Source organism: Nerophis lumbriciformis, linkage group LG29 (assembly GCF_033978685.3).
Source record: "Nerophis lumbriciformis linkage group LG29, RoL_Nlum_v2.1, whole genome shotgun sequence".
NCBI lineage: Eukaryota > Metazoa > Chordata > Actinopteri > Syngnathiformes > Syngnathidae > Nerophis > Nerophis lumbriciformis.
In genome coordinates, this window is record NC_084576.2 from 31,264,708 (window position 1) to 31,285,978 (window position 21,271).

General features: G+C 35.8%; 1 protein-coding gene across 11 annotated transcripts in view; it reads left to right on the forward strand.

Annotated features, from left to right (window-relative positions):
• syne1b (spectrin repeat containing, nuclear envelope 1b) overlaps nucleotides 1-21,271 on the forward strand; it is a 469,384-nt gene that overhangs the window by 399,294 nt on the left and 48,819 nt on the right. For all 11 annotated transcript variants that reach the window (XM_072911924.1, XM_072911927.1, XM_061924513.1 and 8 more), the window contains 7 exons: nucleotides 1,449-1,611; nucleotides 1,680-1,867; nucleotides 1,933-2,083; nucleotides 12,974-13,156; nucleotides 13,224-13,361; nucleotides 18,692-18,883; nucleotides 18,957-19,287. In XM_072911924.1, coding sequence (XP_072768025.1) covers nucleotides 1,449-1,611; nucleotides 1,680-1,867; nucleotides 1,933-2,083; nucleotides 12,974-13,156; nucleotides 13,224-13,361; nucleotides 18,692-18,883; nucleotides 18,957-19,287 — 1,346 coding nt within the window. The remainder of the gene's footprint in view (nucleotides 1-1,448; nucleotides 1,612-1,679; nucleotides 1,868-1,932; nucleotides 2,084-12,973; nucleotides 13,157-13,223; nucleotides 13,362-18,691; nucleotides 18,884-18,956; nucleotides 19,288-21,271) is intronic.

Sequence of the window (21,271 nt, forward strand, 5' to 3'; positions counted from 1 at the left end):
ATTATCTTTAAACACCTTTAACTTGTTAACAATATTAACTATATGTGTTAAACATGCTTGTATTATCTTTAAACACCTTTAACTTATTAACAATATTAACTATATATGTTAAACATGCTTGTATTATCATTAAACACCTTTAACTTGTTAACAATATTAACTATATGTGTTAAACATGCTTGTATTATCTTTAAACACCTTTAACTTGTTAACAATATTAACTATATGTATTAAACATTCTTGTATTATCATTAAACACCTTTAATTTATTAACAATATTAACTGTGTTAAACATGTTTGTATTATCATTAAACACCTTTAACTTGTTCACAATATTAACTATATGTGTTAAACATGCTTGTATTATCTTTAAACACCTTTAAGTTGTTAACAATATTAACTATATATGTTAAACATGCTTGTATTATCATTAAACACCTTTAATTTATTAACAATATTAACTATGTGTTAAACATGCTTGTATTATCTTTAAACTCCTTTAACTTGTTAACAATATTAACTATATGTGTTAAACATGCTTGTATTATCTTTAAACACCTTTAACTTGTTAACAATATTAACTATACGTGTTAAACATGCTTGTATTATCATTAAACACTTTTAACTTGTTAACAATATCAACTATATGTGTTAAACATGCTTGTATTATCATTAAACACTTTTAACTTGTTAACAATATTAACTATATGTGTTAAACATGCTTGTATTATCTTTTAACACCTTTAACTTGTTAACAATATTAACTATATGTGTTAAACATGTTTGTATTATCTTTAACCACCTTTAACTTGTTAACAATATTAACTATATGTGTTAAACATGTTTGTATTATCTTTAAACACCTTTAAGTTGTTAACAATATTAACTATATGTGTTAAACATTCTTGTATTATCTTTAAACACCTTTAACTTGTTAACAATATTAACTATATGTATTAAACATTCTTGTATTATCATTAAACACCTTTAATTTTTTAACAATATTAACTATATGTGTTAAACATGCTTGCATTATCTTTAAACACCTTTAACTTGTTAACAAAAACATATATTTCATAAATAAGTAAATATAAATTATATATATGAATGAGGTAGATCCCCACGACTTGATCAATTGAAAAGTAGCAAACTAAGGTGAGTTCAAGGACCGCCAAAATTAGTAGGACAAAACGGCGCTCCCCAAATTCTCGAATCCGTGAAGCATGTTTAATATAAACAGTGTGCTTTATAACAATTAGGGAGGTTTGTGTCATGTTTTTCCTCCTACAGAAACCATATTAACACAAAAAATATATTTTTTTGCCCTCATCTTTTTTCCATTTTTCGTACATTTTTGAAAAAGCTCCAGAGAGCCACCAGGGCGGCGCTAAAGAGCCTTAATGCAAAGTCTGCCTGCATGGTGGTAACCTTCTGATGGTCGTTGTCAGGGTGAAGAAGCTGAGAGAGACTCTGGTGGCCGTGCAGCAGCTGGACAAAAACATGAGCGGCCTGCGTTCCTGGCTGGCCCACATCGAGACCGAGCTGTCTCAGCCCATCGCCTACGACGCCTGTGACTTTCAGGACATCCAGCGCAAACTGGATCAGCAGCAGGTAACACGCACGCCGCTTTTATTACCGCGGAGGATTTGCGGTTTCAACGAGTGAACGTCCTCGCACAGGAGCTGCAGAGCGACATCGAGAAGCACAGCACGGGAGTGGCGTCCGTGCTCAATCTGTGCGAGGTGCTCCTGCACGACTGCGACGCCTGCGCCACCGACGGCGAGTGCGAATCCATCCAGCAGGCCACGCGCAGCCTGGACCGCCGCTGGAGGAGCATCTGCGCCTCCTCCATGGAGAGGAGACTCAAGTAGGACACGGTCAGTCAGGGAACAACCTCGCTCACGCCCACTCGACTCCCGTCTTGTTTGTCAGGATCGAGGAGACGTGGCGTTTGTGGCAGAAGTTCCTGGAGGACTTTTCACGCTTTGAGGAGTGGCTGGCCACCTCCGAGAAGACGGCTGCTCTGCCAAACTCCTCTGGGGTTTTGTACACCATAGCCAAGGAGGAACTGAAGAAGTTTGAGGTACGTCTCCTCTCGGACACAGAAATACAATGACAATTGGGACTCAACGAATATTCCATTAAATTGATTAGAATAAAGCTGCCATTTATATTCTGTTGCTTCGATTCATCGTTAAATGAATAAAAATGCATGAAATCCGGATCGCATAGAAAAAAAGGCCAAACAATTTGAATAGAAGGTAAAAGATGGTAAATAGAAGGTAATAGACATGAATTTGTCAATACTTGGTCTTGGGTGTTTGCTTTTCCGGGATGCAACGGAAAGTTGGCACGGGCGAGACGGGAATTAAGGTACATGATTTATTTAATATATCAAAAAAATAGTACAAACGAAAAGCGCGCACAGTGGCGGAGAATAAACTATGAAACCAAAAGACTATAGCAAAAAAAGTACAAATGAAAAGCACGCACAGTGGCGGAAACTATGAACAATTAAACAAAACATTAACTGTGGGCTTGATAAACAAAAACTTACTTGGCATGGAACCGGCATGAAAAAAAGAGCAGCAAGGATCATAAGGGTGTGCAGAAGCATATATGGTAGTGATGGGTTGATGAGGCGTCATGAAGCGTTTCGACACATTGCAAAACTGTATTGATACTGTGTCGATACTGTGTCACTAAATACTGACATCTGCTGGACATTAAAAATCCCTACAGGCAACCTATGGACCGACTCAACTGACACTGATTTGATGCCCTAGTACAGGGGTCACCAACCTTTTTGAAACCAAAAACTACTTCTTGGGTACTGATTAATGCGAAGGGCTACCAGTTTGATACACACTTAAATAAATAAATATATTGTATACCTACTCAGTGGCCTAGTGGTTAGAGTGTCCGTCCTGAGATCGGTAGGTTGGGAGTTCAAATCCCGGCCGAGTCATACCAAAGACTTTAAAAATGGGACCCATTACCTCCCTGCTTGGCACTCAGCATCAAGGGTTGGAATTGGGGGTTAAATCACCAAAATGATTCCCGGGCGCAGCCACCGCTGCTGCCCACTGCTCCCCTCACCTCCCAGGGGGTGATCAAGGGTGATGGGTCAAATGCAGAGAATAATTTCGCCACACCTAGTGTGTGTGTGACAGTCATTGGTACTTTAACTTTAACTTTAACTTTAAATAAATATATTGTCATTTGTAAGTTACACGTAAGTGTGATTTAAACAAGAATAGCTAAATAAAAAAATTTATATATATAAAAAAATGGGTATTTCTGTCTGTCATTCCGTCGTACATTTTTTTTTTCCTTTTACGGAAGGTTTTTTGTAGAGAATAAATGATGAAAAAAAAACACTTAATTGAACGGTTTAAAAGAGGAGAAAACACGAAAAAAATTAAAATAAAATTTTGAAACATAGTTTATCTTCAATTTCGACTCTTTAAAATTCAAAATTCAACCGACAAAAAGAAGAGAAAAACTAGCTAATTTGAATCTTTTTGAAAAAATTAAAAAAAGAATTTATGGAACATCATTAGTCATTTTTCCTGATTAAGATAAATTTTAGAATTTTGATGACATGTTTTAAATTGGTTAAAATCCAATCTGCACTTTGTTAGAATATTTAACAAATTGGACCAAGCTATATTTCTAACAAAGACAAATCAGTATTTCTTCTAGATTTTCCAGAACAAAAATTTTAAAAGAAATTCAAAATACTTTGAAATAAGATTTAAATTTGATTCTACAGATTTTCTAGATTTGCCAGAATATTTTTTTTGAATTTTAATCATAGTAAGTTTGAAGAAATATTTCACAAATATTCTTCGTCAAAAAACCAGAAGCTAAAATATGTATTGTTATTTACAATAAAAATTAAAAAAAATTACTTGAACATTGATTTAAATTGTCAGGAAAGAAGAGGAAGAAATTTAAAAGGTAAAAAAATATATTTGTTTAAAAATCCTAAAATCATTTTTAAGGTTGTATTTTTTCTCTAAAATTGTATTTCTAAAAGTAATAAGAAGCAAAGTAGAAAATAAATGAATTTATTTAAACAAGTGAAGACCCATCCATCCATCCATTTTCTACCGCTTATTCCAAGTGAAGACCAAGTTTTTAAAATATTTTCTTGGATTTTCAAATTCTATTTGAGTTTTGTCTCTTTTAGAATTAAAAATGTCGAGCAAAGCGAGACCAGCTTGCTAGTAAATAAATACAATTTAAAAAATAGAGGCAGCTCACTGGTAAGTGCTGCTCTTTGAGCTATTTTTAGAACAGGCCAGCGGGCGACTGATCTGGTCCTTACGGGCTACCTGGTGACCGCGGGCACCGCGTTGGTGACCCCTGCCCTAGTATATACAATAATATAAACCAAGTCATTGTATTTCATTTAGGATTATTTCATATCTTCATTTAAATAAAAATATATTTGTATCTTTTTTAGATACAGTCAATAAATAATGTGAACATGTATCATAACATGGAAATCTAAGAGAACGTGTTGTGGATGATTGTGGACTGGGAATTTTTTTTATTTATTTTTTTTACACATTTTTATTAAAAAAAAAAAAAAAAAAGTTTTTCCGACGTATTACATTTTAGACGATTTCTCTTAGTTATTATTTCTCCGGCTGTAGAAAAGACACGCTCACAGGGCACAGAGGAGGCGTCAGTGCGACACAGTTGGCGTATCGGTCACGTGACCAAAACAGCTCATGATCGGTCACGTGACTTTCTAAAAGCGGTACGCGCACCGACACAGGGTTTTGCTCTATGAGCTCGACGCATGCGCCGATGCATCGGTGTTGCCGGACCCATCACTAATATATGGGGTGATGTCGTCAGGACGAACAACAGAAAATGAATGAACTTAAATGCTATGGACATGATTAGTGAAAGCAGGTGCGTGACTCAAAACGTGAAACAGGTGCGTGACGTGACAGGTGAAAACTAATGGTTGCTATGGTGACCAGACAAGGGAGTGAAAAGACAGAAACTAAACAAAACAGGACTTAAAACAAAACGTGATAATACAGACATGACAGAATTAAAGGTCAAAGAAGGTGAGAAAAGGTAAAAGAAGGTCAATAGAAGGTAAAACAAGTTAGATAAAAGGTGTAAATAGATCAAATATAAAAGAAGTTCAATATAATGTAAAAAGGGCAGCACGGTGGACGAGGGGTAGTGATGGGTCCGCCAACACCGATGCATCGGCGCATGCGTCGAGCTCATAGAGCAAAACCCTGTGTCGGTGCGTGTACCGCTTTTAGAAAGTCACGTGACCGATCATGAGCTGTTTTGGTCACGTGACCGATACGCGAACTGTGTCGCACTGACGCCTCCTCTGTGCCCTGTGAGCGTGTCTTTTCTACAGCCCGATAAATAATAACTAAGAGAAATCGTCTAAAATTTAATATGTCGGAAAAACTTTTTTTTTTTTTTTTTTTTTTATAAAAATGTGTAAAAAATAAAATTAAAACAATTCCCAGTCCACAATCATCCACAACACGTTCTCTTAGATTTCCATGTTATGATACATGTTCACATTATTTATTGACTGTATCTAAAAAAGATACAAATATATTTTTATTTAAATGAAGATATGAAATAATCCTAAATGAAATACAATGACTTGGTTTATATTATTGTATATACTAGGGCAGGGGTCACCAACGCGGTGCCCGCGGTCACCAGGTAGCCCGTAAGGACCAGATCAGTCGCCCGCTGGCCTGTTCTAAAAATAGCTCAAAGAGCAGCACTTACCAGTGAGCTGCCTCTATTTTTTAAATTGTATTTATTTACTAGCAAGCTGGTCTCGCTTTGCTCGACATTTTTAATTCTAAAAGAGACAAAACTCAAATAGAATTTGAAAATCCAAAAAATATTTTAAAGACTTGGAATAAATGGTAAAAAATGGATGGATGGATGGGTCTTCACTTGTTTAAATAAATTAATATATTTTTTACTTTGCATCTTATTACTTTTAGATATACAATTTTAGAGAAAAAATACAACCTTAAAAATTATTTTAGGATTTTTAAACAAATATACCTTTTTACCTTTTAAATTTCTTCCTCTTCTTTCCTGACAATTTAAATCAATGTTCAAGTAAATTTATTTATTTTTTATTGTAAAGAATAATAAATATTTTAGCTTCTGGTTTTTCGACAAAGAATACTTGTGAAATATTTCTTCAAACTTGCTATGATTAAAATTCAAAAAAATTATTCTGGCAAATCTAGAAAATCTGTAGAATCAAATTTAAATCTTATTTCAAAGTATTTTGAATTTCTTTTAAAATTTTTGTTCTGGAAAATCTAGAAGAAATACTGATTTGTCTTTGTTAGAAATATAGCTTGGTCCAATTTGTTAAATATTCTAACAAAGTGCAGATTGGATTTTAACCGATTTAAAACATGTCATCAAAATTCTAAAATTTATCTTAATCAGGAAAAATTACTAATGATGTTCCATAAATTATTTTTTTAATTTTTTCAAAAAGATTCAAATTAGCTAGTTTTTCTCTTCTTTTTGTCGGTTGAATTTTGAATTTTAAAGAGTCGAAATTGAAGATAAACTACGTTTCAAAATTTTATTTAAATTTTTTTCTTGTTTTCTCCTCTTTTAAACCGTTCAATTAAGTGTTTTTTCATCATTTATTCTCTACAAAAAACCTTCCGTAAAAGGAAAAAAAAATGTACGACGGAATGACAGACAGAAATACCCATTTTTTTATATATATAAATTTATTTATTTAGCTATTCTTGTTTAAATCACACTTACGCGTAACTTACAAATGACAATATTTTTATTTAAGTGTGTATCAACTGGTAGCCCTTCGCATTAATCAGTACCCAAGAAGTAGTTTTTGGTTTCAAAAAGGTTGGTGACCCCTGTACTAGGGCATCAAATCAGTGTCAGTTGAGTCAGTCCATAGGTTGCCTGTAGGGATTTTTAATGTCCAGCAGATGTCAGTATTTAGTGACACAGTATCGACACAGTATCAATACAGTTTTGCAATGTGTCGAAACGCTTCATGACGCCTCATCAACCCATCACTAGACTATAGCAAAAAAGTACAAATGAAAAGCACGCACAGTGGCGGAAACTATGAACAATTAAACAAAACATTAACTGTGGCTTGATAAACAAAAACTTACTTGGCATGGAACCGGCATGAAAAAAGAGCAGCAAGGATCATAAGGGTGTGCAGAAGCATATATGGGGTGATGTCGTCAGGACGAACAACAGAAAATGAATGCACTTAAATACTATGGACATGATTAGTGAAAGCAGGTGCGTGACTCAAAACGTGAAACAGGTGCGTGACGTGACAGGTGAAAACTAATGGTTGCTATGGTGACCAGACAAGGGAGTGAAAAGACAGAAACTAAACAAAACAGGACTTAAAACAAAACATGATAATACAGACATGACAGAATTAAAGGTCGAAGAAGGTGAGAAAAGGTAAAAGAAGGTCAATAGAAGGTAAAACAAGTTAGATAGAAGGTGTAAATAGATCAAATATGAAAGAAGTTCAATATACCGTATTTTCCGCACCATAAGGCGCCCTGGGTTAAAAGCCGCGCCTTCAATGAACGGCATATTTCAAAACTTTGTCCACCTATAAGCCGCCCCGTGTTGTAAGCTGCATCTAACTGCGCTAAAGGAATGTCAAAAAAACAGTCAGATAGGTCAGTCAAACTTTAATAATATATTAAAAACCAGCGTTCTAACAACTCTGTTCACTCCCAAAATGTACGCAAATGTGCAATCACAAACATACGTATATCAACATGGACAGAGCTGCGTGAAAAAAGCCAAGTTTAAGCTCTTCGCGTAAACTTAAACTTACCTTAACCACTCGCTCATCTTTTCTTCATCCATCCCTTCGAGTTAGCTTTTATGATGACGCCGGCTGGAAAGGTCTCTTTTGGCAAGGTCTTCCTTTTGAATATCACCATGGGTGGAAGTTTCTGGCCATTAGCATGGCAAGCTAGAACCACAGTGAAGGATGACTTCTCATTCCCTGTGGTGCGAATATTCACCGTACGTGCTCCCGTTGTATCCACAGTGCGGTTCACAGGAATATCAGTTGCTGTGAAATAGTAATCCGTGTGCGGATGGAGAGATTGCGTCTTTTCATGAACCGGATCCCTGTCGCTTAGTAGGAGCCATTTTGTGGTCTTTACAGATGTAAACACACAAAGGAAATGAAACGTACGGTAATATCCGCGCGCTTTTTCTTCTTCTACGCGGGCGGGTGGTTGCTTACAGTAGAAGAAGAAGCGCTTCCTGTTCTATGGGGGCGGGTGCTTACCTTGGCGGTTGCTTGCGTAGAAGAAGAAGCGCTTCCTGTTCTACCGGGAAAAAAGATGGCGGCTGTTTACCGAAGTTGCGAAACCTAAACTTTATGAAAATGAATCTTAATATTAATCCATATATAAAGCGCACCGGGTTAAAAGCCGCACTGTCAGCTTTTGAGTAAATTTGTGGTTTTTAGGTGCGGCTAATAGTGCGGAAAATACGGTAATGTAAAAAGGGCAGCACGGTGGACGAGGGGTTAGTGCGTCTCACATAGGAAGGTGCTGGGTTCGATCCTGCGCTGGGGATCTTTCCGTGTGGAGTTTGCATGTTCTCCCCGTGACTGCGTGGGTTCTACTCCGGCTTCCTCGCACCTCCAAAAGACATGCACCTGGGGATAGGTTGATTGGCAACACTAAATGGTCCCTAATGTGTGAATGTTGTCCGTCTATCTGTGTTGGGCCTGTGATGAGGTGGCGACTTGTCCAGGGTGTACACCGCCTTCCGCCCGAATGCAGCTGAGATAGGCTCCAGCGCCCCCACGACCCCGAACACGGGACAAGCGGGAGAAAATGGATGGATGGATGGATAAAATAAGTGCAATATAATGTAAAAAGGGTAAAAGAAAGTCCAAAAGCAGTGAAGTTGTCACATTGTGTAAATGGTAAATAAAACCAGAATACAACAAATCCTTTTCAACTTATATTCAATTGAATAGACTGCAAAGACAATATATTTCATGTTCACACTGAGAAACTTCTTCTTTTTTTTTTTTTTGCAAATACTCATTAAATTAGAATTTAATGGCAGCAACACATTGCAAAGAAGTTGTCACATGGGGCATTTTTACCACTGTGTTACATGGCCTTTCCTTTTAACAGTCCGGGGGTCTCCGTTGTGCTATTTTAGGCTTCATAATGCGCCACACATTTTCAATGGGAGACAGGTCTGGACTACAGGCAGGCCAGTCTAGTACCCGCATTATTTTACATTGTCTTACTGAAATAAGCAGGGGCGTCCATGATAACGTTGCTTGAATGGCAACATATGTTGCTCCAAAAGCTGGATGTATCTTTCAGCATTAATGGCGCCTTCACAGATGTGTAAGTTACCCATGCCTTGGCCACTAATACACCCCCATACCATCACACATGCTGCCTTTTACACTTTGCGCCTAGAACAGTCCGGATGGTTCTTTTCCTCTTTGGTCCGAAGGACACAACGTCCTCAGTTTCCAAAAAAAAAATTGAAATGTAGACTCGTCAGACCACTGAACACTTTTACACTCTGTATCAGTCCATGTTAGACAAGCTCGGGCCCGGCGAAGCCGGCGGCGTTTTTGGGTGTTGTTGATTGTCACGTTCAAACACAGGACATCTATTAAACAAGACAAAAGGCAAGGAATCAAACAGAGACAGAATTCAATTTGGACTCAATATTGAGGAGAGACATGGCCGCTGCACTCTCTGCACAGTCCTGCACCACGCTCTGACGAAGAAGGTTTTCGTCTCCTCTTTTAATTCAGATGTTCCATGTTCATGCACCAACATATGTCACAGCAGGAATGGTAAGTGTGTAAAAGAGTCATTGTTTTCGGTCGCTTTGAAGTCCAAAAAGAGGATTTCTCAGGCTTGGGCTCTTCCTGGATCCAGCTGGGGCAGGTGTTGGAGGACAATGGATAACCCCTCCCGTCTCCTGACCACAGTGACTTCAAGAGGGCAGCGGGTCGTAAACAGCGTTGACCTCGGTCACCAAACAGTTGGAAGAGAGTTTGTGAAATACTTCAAAGAGAGTTCGTTTAACATTTCAAAGAGAGTTCCTCTGGAAGCTGAGCAGATCCTGCCATCTGTCCGTGTTGAAATCACAGTGGAGTTTTACGAGCCTTCTTCCTCTTGTTAGGCCTCGAAAGACAGCATTCATAATACAACGTTTCTTTTGTGATAACTTACAAACAATTATTATTCCAACATTGATAAATGGTTTTGGCTTTGCATAGTAGAGTTTTAACTCGCACTTACAGATGTAGCGACCAACTGTAGTTACCGACAGTGGTTTTCTGAAGTGTTGCTGAGCCCATGTGGTGATATCCTTTACACACTGATGTCACTTTTTTGATGCGGTACAGCCTGAAGAATGGAAGGTCCATAATATCATCGCTTACAGTGATTTCTCCAGATTCTCTGAACCTTTTGATGATATTACGGAGTGTAGATGGTGAAATCCCTAAATTCCTTGTTGAGAAATGTTGTTCTTAAACAATTTGCTCAGGCATTTGTTGACAAAGTGGTGACCCTCGCCCCGGCCTTGTTTGTGAATGACTGAGCATTTCATGGAAGCTTCTTTTATACCCAATCACGGCACCCACCGGTTCCCAATTAGCCTGTTCACCTGTGGGATTTTCCCAATAAGTGTTTGATGAGCATTCCTCAACTTTCTCAGTCTTTTTTGCCACTTGTGCCAGCTTTTTTGAAACACGTCGCAGGCATCAAATTCCAAATGAGCTAATATTTGCAAAAAATAACACAATTTTCCAGTGTGAACTTTAAATATCTTGTCTTTGCAGTCTATTCAATTGAATATAAGTTGAAAAGGATTCTCTTTTTATTTACCATTTACACAACGTGACAACTTCACTGCTTTTGGTGTTTTTACATTCATTTGTAAAGTGTTGTCCCCTTAGATCAGTGGTTCTCAAACTTTTTTTGTCATCCCCCACTTTGGACAAGGGGGAGTTTGCAAGCCCCACCTGCCCCCATCGCCCCAACAGAGCGCTAATGCCAAGCTTTAACATTTTCAAATTTATTGAACATCAAGTTGTATACATTCGAACTCAATAACATAAAATAACATTAAGTTCAATAATAAATAAAATAACTGTGCAGCTGTGGTATAACTTGCATCAAGTTCAATAATAAATAAAATAACTTCCATCAAGTTCAATAATAAATAAAACAAAAGTGTTATAACTTGCATCAAGTTCAATAATAAATCAAAAAAAGTGTTATAATTTGCATCACGTTCAATAATAAATAAAAAAAAGTGTTATAACTTGCATCAAGTTCAATAATAAATAAAAAAAAGTGTTATAACTTGCATCACGTCCAATAATAAATCAAAAAAAGTGTTATAACTTGTATCAAGTTCAATAATAAATCAAAAAGTGTTATAACTTGCATCAAGTTCAATAATAAATCAAATAACTTGCATCAAGTTCAATAATAAATCAAAAAAAGTGTTATAACTTGCATCAAGTTCAATAATAAATAAAACAAAAGTGTTATAACTTGCATCAAGTTCAATAATAAAAAAAAAGTGTTATAACTTGCATCAAGTTCAATAATACATCAAATAACTTGCATCAAGTTCAATAATAAGTCAAAAAAAGTGTTATAACTTGCATCAAGTTCAATAATAAATAAAACAAAAGTGTTATAACTTGCATCAAGTTCAATAATAAATAAAAAAAAGTGTTATAACTTGCATCAAGTTCAATAATAAATCAAAAAAAGTGTTATAACTTGCATCAAGTTCAATAATAAATAAAACAAAAGTGTTATAACTTGCATCAAGTTCAATAATAAATAAAACAAAAGTGTTATAACTTGCATCAAGTTCAATAATAAATCAAAAAAAGTGTTATAACTTGCATCAAGTTCAATAATAAATCAAAAAAAGTGTTATAACTTGCATCAAGTTCAATAATAAATAAAACAAAAGTGTTATAACTTGCATCAAGTTCAATAATAAATCAAAAAAAGTGTTATAACTTGCATCAAGTTCAATAATAAATCAAAAAAAGTGATATAACTTGCATCTAGTTCAATAATAAATAAAACAAAAGTGTTATAACTTGCATCAAGTTCAATAATAAATCAAAAAAAGTGTTATAACTTGCATCAAGTTCAATAATAAATAAAACAAAAGTGTTATAACTTGCATCAAGTTCAATAATAAATCAAAAAAAGTGTTATAACTTGCATCAAGTTCAATAATAAATCAAATAACTTGCATCAAGTTCAATAATAAATACAATAAAAGTGCCACTTTGCAATCTTTGCAAAAAAAAAAGGAGGAGCTATGCATTTGGCAAGACAGGGCAAGTGACAGCACTTTCCCCCAGGAGAGCCACCTTGCTTCACTGTGAAACAGCACGGCTGTATGATCAGCTCCCATTTCCTCACACAGTGCAGAGAACAGTCGCGCTTTCAGTGGTCGTGTTTTGATCAAATTTACCGCGCTCACAACATGTTAAAACCTCATCGAGTTCGGGGCTGAGCTGCCTTGACGCGAGTGCTTCCCGGTGAATGACACAGTGCGTGCCCGTCACATTTTTGTTTCTCTGCAGGCGCTGGCTCTGGCTCGACGACCTTTGAGGTGCGAGTCACAAATGTATATATTTGTGTAATTGTGATCCACACATTAGCCTGCTACCCATCCGCGCGGAAGTTTGTTCCGCTTAGCCCCGCCCCCATTAGTTACTGTTGCTATGTCTGTCAAACTTTCGCTCGTACCGAGAAATATAAAGCCTACAGTAAAAATAAGTACCGGTAATTTCCATTTATTTATATAGCGGATTTCACAGACAGAATCACAAAGTGATTTACAGTGTGGCACTGTATTCTTCAATCCAATGTCTCCACAGTCCTTCCAGAGGCAAGTCCATGAAAGCCTAACCCAGCTGGAGTTGATCAACAAGCAGTACCGCCGCCTGGCCAGAGAGAACCGCACGGACGCTTCCTGCCACCTGAAAGAGATGGCGCACAGCGCCAACCAGCGGTGGGACAACCTGCAGAAGAGGGTGGCGTCCATCCTGCGCAGGCTCAAGGTGCTTATGGCCGTTAAACAACATTTATTGTGTATCTTGAAGACTGACGCCTCCTCTTCCTGTCCAGCACTTCATCAGCCAGAGGGAGGAGTTTGAGACGGCACGGGACGCCATCCTGGTGTGGCTGACCGAGATGGACCTGCAGCTCACCAACATCGAGCACTTCTCCGAGTGCGACATCCAGGCCAAGATCAAGCAGCTCAAGGTAAGAGAGTCCGAGGACTTCTCATGGGTGCAAAACATGAACTCAGCTAAGGCAAAGCAGCACTGAACCAAGGGTCTGCTGAGTGATGGAACCTCCATTTATGCTTATTTAACAGGGTTCGTCAATTGAAAAGTTTGTGTAGTGAGGAAAATGTATCCCTAAGAAACAATGTAAATAGGAATAATTGGTTCCAGCCTTGACAAAAGTCCCTATTATAGTGAAGGTTTGTACACTTTAAACCATACTTGCCAACCCTCCCGGATTTTCCGGGAGACTCCCGAAATTCAGCGCCTCTCCCGAAAACCTCCCGGGACAAATTTTCTCCCGAAAATCTCCCGAAATTCAGGCGGAGCTGGAGGCCACGCCCCCTCCAGCTCCATGCGGACCTGGGTCCGCTTTCCCGCAATATAAAGAACGTCTACAGTAAAGCAGTCCGTCTGCCGTAAACAGCAATGTTGTGACACTCTTAAACAGGACAATACTGCCATCTAGTGCATTTGATGAAAGCACTTTTGTGCGTGCCACACAGCAATGCATCATCAGAGAGGGTGTTCAGCATGGTTAGAAAGATAGTGACAGAGAATAGAACAAGGATGGACAATTCAACCCTTAACTCAACAATGAGTAGATGAGTGTTATGTGTGTGTATATGTGTAAATAAATGAACACTGAAATTCAAGTCTTTTATATATATATTAGAGATGCGCGGATAGGCAATTATTTCATCCGCAACCGCATCAGAAAGTCGTCAACCATCCGCCATCCACCCGATGTAACATTTAATCAGAACCGCACCCGCCCGCACCCGCCCGTTGTTATATATCTAATATAGACGATGCAAGGCATTAGTGAGGTTATAAAGCTTTTGCCTGTTAAAGAAAGGAGACTGATCCAATGCAGCACAGACATTCGCGTGCCACGCTGTTACGACCCAGACGCACACCAGTGCGCAATCATATGGGAGCCGCGCTGAGCGCACCTCCAAGCGCGTCTCGCTGCCGGCGACGGCCGGGTATATGGGCCCGACGCTCCAGCGCCATCCATTTTCAGGGCTAGTTGATTCGGCAGGTGGGTTGTTACACACTCCTTAGCGGGTTCCGACTTCCATGGCCACCGTCCTGCTGTCTATATCAACCAGGGTGAGCCCCACCCCTTTCGTGAGCGCACTGCGCGCGGAGTGACCCCTGTTACGAGCCCCCGGCCACGGGGGTGGCGGGCAGGTAAGCTGCTTACCTGCTGCGCGTGACGCCGGCCGCGGCGAAGGCGGACGAGGCGGGGTGTCGGTGCGGTGGGCGCGGTGGTGACCCTGGACGTGCGTCGGGCCCTTCTCGCGGATCGCCTCAGCTACGGCTCCCGGGGGGCCCTCTCGGGGGAAGGGGCCTCGGTCCCGGACCCCGGCGAGGCGTCCCTTCTCCGCTCCGTAAAAGTGTCCATCTCTTTTTCTTTTTTTTCTTCTGTTGTGGCATATGCAGCAGGTGCCTGCTCGTTTTTCGTATGTGGGTAACAACATTTAACTATGTATATATATTTCCCAATTGGTTTAACTGCCACCCACCTGAATCTATTTAAAATCTAATTTTTTTTATTTCAACCGCCCGACCCGACCCGACCCGCAGATAAAATCTAATTTTTTTAAATTTCATCTGCCCGATCCGCGGATAATCCGCGGACTCCGCGGTTGTGCCCGCAAACCGCGCATCTCTAATATATATATATATATATATATATATGAAATACTTGACTTGGTGAATTCTAGCTGTAAATATACTCCTCCCCTCTTAACCACGCCCCCAACCACGCCCCCGCCCCAACCACGCCCCCTGCACCCACCCCCCACCCCACACCTCCCGAAATTGGAGGTCTCAAGGTTGGCAAGTATGCTTTAAACACAATATAAAATGCTGTACAGTATTGCAGTGATTCTCACACTTTTTTAACCACCTCACAAAACTTGGCTCTCCAAGTACCACCATAATGGCAACACTGAAATACAGTAATAGGCCTAAGTAGTCATTAAAAACAAGGTAGAGGTTTTATATAAGTATATTTAATACTAATATTTAATAACCACAGACCACAGAACTTTCCTCCAGAAGGTCTTATCTTTGTCCATGTGATGTCAGATGGAACAAAAATGGAGCTGTTTGGCCACAATACCCAGCAATATGTTTGGAAGAGAAAAGGTGAGGAATTTAATCCCAGGAACACCATCCCTACCGTCAAGCATGGTGGTGGTAGTATTATGCTCTGGGCCTGTTTTGCTGCCAATGGAACTGCTGCTTTAAATGGGACGATGAAAAAGGAGGATTAGCTCCAAATTGTTCAGGACAAGCTAAAATCATCAGCCCAAAGGTTGGGTCTTGGGCGCAGTTGGGCGTTCCAACAGGACAATGACCCCAAACACACGTCAAAAGTGGTAAAGAAATGGCTAAATCAGGCTAGAATGAAGGTTTTAGAATGGCCTTCCCAAAGCCCTGACTTAAAGGTGTGGACAATGCTGAAGAAACAAGTCCATGTCAGAAAAGCAACACATTTAGCCGAACTGCACCAAATTTGTCAAGAGGAGTTTTTTTTTGTACTCATTTATTTATTTTTAATACATTCACTGTAGTGTTTATTTAAAAATAAAGAAAAGGGCAATTTTGAAGGACAATGTATTGTATAATTTTGCGAAAATATTGCAATAGAGTAATTTAAAAAAAAAAGGAAAAAATAAGATTTTTTTTGTACTTATTTATTTGTAATACATTCACTGTAGTGTTTATTTATTTAAAAATAAAGAATAGAGCAATTTTGAAGGACAGCATGTTGTATAATTTTGTGAAAATATTGCAATAAAGTATTTTTTTTTAAAAAGGGGGAAAAAAATAAATAATTTGTACTTATTTATTTTTAATACATTCACTGTAGTGTTTATTTATTCAAAAATAAAGAAAAGAGCAATTTTGAAGGACAATATATTATATAATTTTGGGAAAATATTGCAATAAAGTAATTTAAGAAAAAAAAAACAAATTTTTTTGTACTTTTTTATTTTTAATACATTCACTGTAGTGAATAAAGAAAGGTCACTTTTAAAGGACAATATATTGTATAATTTTGTGAAAGTATTGCAATAAAGTAATTTTTTTTAAAAAGGAAAGAAATAAGATTTATTTTTACTTATTTATTTATTTTTAATACATTCACTGTAGTGTGTATTTATTTTTAAAAAAATACAGAAAAGGGCCATTTTGAAGGACAATCTATTATATAATTTTGTGAAAGTATTGCAATAAAGTAATTTTTTTTAAAAAGGAAAACAAATTTTTTTGTACTTATTTATTTATTTTTTACTACATCACTGTAGTGTTTATTTATTTAAAAATAAAGAAAAGGGCAATTTTGAAGGACAATATATTGTATAGTTTTGTGAAAGTATTGAAATAAAGTAATTTAAAAAAAGGAAAATATAAGATTTTTTTTGGGTACTTATTTATTTTTACTACATCACTGTAGTGTTTATTTATTTAAAAATAAAGAAAAGGGCAATTTTGAAGGACAATATATTGTATAGTTTTGTGAAAGTATTGAAATAAAGTAATTTAAAAAAAAAGGAAAAAATAAGATTTTTTTTGTACTTATTTATTTTTACTACATCACTGTAGTGTTTATTTATTTAAAAATAAAGAAAAGGGCAATTTTGAAGGACAATATATTGTATAATTTTGTGAAAATATTGCAATAAAGTAATTTTTAAAAAAAGGAAAAAAATAAGATTTTTTTTGTACTTATTTATTTTTAATACATTCACTATAGTGAATAAAGAAAAGTCACTTTTAAAGGACAATATATTGTATAATTTTGTGAAAGTATTGCAATAAATTATTTTTTTTTAAAAAGGAAAGAAATAAGATTTTTTTTTACTTATTTATTTTTAATACATTCTCTGTAGTGTGTATTTATTTAAAAATACAGAAAAGAGCCATTTTGAAGGACAAAATATTGTATCATTTTGTGAAAGTATTGCAATAAAGTAATTAAAAAAAAAGGAAAAAAATACGATTTTTTTTGTACTTATTTATTTATTTTTAATACATTCACTGCAGTGTGTATTTATTTAAAAATAAAGAAAATGTCACTTTTAAAGGACAATATATTGTATAATTTTGTGAAAATATTGCAATAAAGTGATTTAAAAAAAATAAAAAAATAAGATTTTTTTTTTTACTTCTTTTTTTTAATACATTCACTGTAGTGTGTATTTATTCAAAAATAAAGAAAAGGGCAATTTTGAAGGACAATATATTGTATAATTTTGTGAAAGTATTGTAATAAAGTCATTAAAAAAAGGAAAAAAATACGATTTTTTTTGTACTTATTTATTTATTTTTAATACATTCACTGCAGTGTGTATTTATTTAAAAATAAAAAAAAATGTTACTTTTAAAGGACAATATATTGTATAATTTTGTGAAAATATTGCAATAAAGTAATTTAAAAAAATAAGATTTTTTTTTTTTTTTACTTTTTTTTTTTTAATACATTCACTGTAGTGTGTATTTATTCAAAAATAAAGAAAAGGGCAATTTTGAAGGACAATATATTGTATAATTTTGTGAAAGTATTGTAATAAAGTCATTAAAAAAAGGAAAAAATACGATTTTTTTTTGTACTTATTTATTTATTTTTAATACATTCACTCTAGTGTGTATTTATTTAAAAATAAAGAAAATGTCACTTTTAAAGGACAATATATTGTATAATTTTGTGAAAGTATTGCAATAAAGCCTTTTTTTTTTTTAAAGGAAAAAAAATAAGATTTTTTTCGTACTTATTTATTTATTTTTAATACATTCACTGTAGTGTGTATTTATTTTAAAATACTTTTGTAAAGTAAATCTGAACAGCCGACATGGGCATCTACACCAACTATATGATTTGCCTGAGAAGCTGGACAGGACACAAAAAAAATAAAAAAATAAAATAAAATAAAATAAAAAAATAAAAATAAATAAAAATAAAAATGAAGAAATGAAGGGAAAATTTGAAGGACAATATATTGTATAGTTTTGTGAAAGTATTGCAATAAAGTAATTAAAAAAAAGGAAAAAATAAGATTTTTTTTGTGCTTATTTGTTTATTTTTAATACATTCACTATAGTGTTTATTTATTTAAAAATAAAGAAAATGGCAATATTGAAGGACATTATATTGTATAATTTTGTGACAGTGTTAAAGTGTTAAAAAAAAAGGAAAAAATAAGAAAATATAATGTTTTTTGGGCTAAAAACATAGATCAGCATCAGCCCAGGATTTCCGCAGTGTTTTACTGACTTTGTGTCCTGCAGTCGTTCCAGCAGGAGATCTCGCTGACCACCGCCAAGATCGAGCGCATCTTCCAGCAGGGCGAGGCTCTGCTGGAGAAGAGCGAGCCGCTGGATGCAGCCGTCATCGAGGAGGAGCTGGAGGAGCTGCAGCGCTACTGTCAGGAGGTGTTTGGTCGAGTGGAGCGCTACTACAAGAAGCTCATTCGCCTCCCTGTAAGATGTTTACCTCATCACTCCTTGTCTCCTTTAAAGGAGAATGTACTCAACCAGCTTCTTTTCCCTTCAGCTGGCAGAGGACGACACCGAGGTGTCGCTCTCGGACCGTGAACTGGAGCTGGACGAGCCCGGGGACTTGTCCGGCCTGCCGTGGAGCGAGCGTTTGGGCGACGGCTTCTTGTCCCCGCTGGCCTCCTCGGGACGCTCGGCCTCTCTGGCGGCGGCCCAGCTCAGGACGGAGCGCTCGGGCAGAGACACCCCGGCCAGCGTGGACTCCATCCCGCTGGAGTGGGACCACGACTACGACCTGAGCCGTGGGCTGGAGAGCGCCAGCAGGGCCCTCAGGGAGCAGCAGAGCGAGGAGGCAGACTTCCTCCCGCGGCCCTCCTCTGCCTTATCAGGTCAGTATGCTTGTATTATTATTATTATTGTCTCTCTCGTTGGGAGCAAGTAGGAAAAGATTATTACACATATTAGCACCATATTCACTTTTTCAGCAACCGTTCCTTTTATTACCTTTTGGCTTGCTTCATTTTTCACTTCAGCACCACCCATCTTGATGAACCAAATAATAATGCCAATATCAGGGGTGTCCAAATTTAATTTACTACTATACAAAAATACTATTAAAAACCCCATAAAAGAGCAAACTGGAAGTGTAACGTGAAAAACTGGCAATGTTGACTCTAATTACACAAAGCTGCCTTGCTGGCTGTTTTTTTCTTTAAAACTATCATTGCTCAAAAAATAATGAATTAAAATCAATGTGGCTATGAATAATTTACCTACTTAAGGCTATAAAAAAAAAAGGGTTTTCTGTTACAAAAAGGGCATAAAACATTTTAAAAAGTAATTATATCGACAGATCTGAAGTTAATCTACAGATTTAGGCGTTGATTTTTTAAATTTACATATATATATATATATATATATATATATATATGTATTTATGTATGTGTGTATATATATATGTATTTATATATATGTATATATTTATGTATTTATATATATATTTGTGTATTTATATATATGTATTTTTATATATATATATATATATATATATATATATATGTATTTATATGTATTTATATCTATATATATATATATATATATATATATGTATGTGTGGGGAAAAAAATCACAAGACTATTTCATCTCTACAGGCCTGTTTCATGAGGGGGGGTTCCCTCAATCATCAGGAGAACCCCCCCTCATGAAACAGGCCTGTAGAGATGAAATAGTCTTGTGATTTTTTTTCCCCACACATACATATATTGCGCTCTACTACGGTATCGAGCACTATTTTTTGGATAACCTTATTAAGACATATATATATATATATATGTATTTTATATATATATATATATATATATATGTATTTTATATATATATATATATATATATATATATATATATATATGTGTGTGTGTGTGTATATATATATATATATATATATATGTATGTATGTATTTACATATATGTAAATATAATATATATATATATATATGTATTTTTTATATATATATACATATATATATATATATATATAAAATACATATATATATATAAAAAATGCATATATATATATATATTATATTTACATATATGTAAATACATACATATATATATATATACACACACACACATATATATATATATATATAAAAAATACATATATATATATATATATATATGTGTGTGTGTGTGTATATACATATATGTATGTATTTACATATATGTAAATATAATATATATATATATATATATATATATATATATATATATATATATATATATATATATATATATATATATATATATATATACACGTAAAAGCCAGTAAATTAGAATATTTTGAAAAACTTGATTTATTTCAGTAATTGCATTCAAAAGGTGTAACTTGTACATTATATTTATTCATTGCACACAGACTGATGCATTCAAATGTTTATTTCATTTAATTTTGATGATTTGAAGTGGCAACAAATGAAAATCCAAAATTCCGTGTGTCACAAAATTAGAATATTACTTAAGGCTAATACAAAAAAGGGATTTTTAGAAATGTTGGCCAACTGAAAAGTATGAAAATGAAAAATATGAGCATGTACAATACTCAATACTTGGTTGGAGCTCCTTTTGCCTCAATTACTGCGTTAATGCGGCGTGGCATGGAGTCGATGAGTTTCTGGCACTGCTCAGGTGTTATGAGAGCCCAGGTTGCTCTGATAGTGGCCTTCAACTCTTCTGCGTTTTTGGGTCTGGCATTCTGCATCTTCCTTTTCACAATACCCCACAGATTTTCTATGGGACTAAGGTCAGGGGAGTTGGCGGGCCAATTTAGAACAGAAATACCATGGTCCGTAAACCAGGCACGGGTAGATTTTG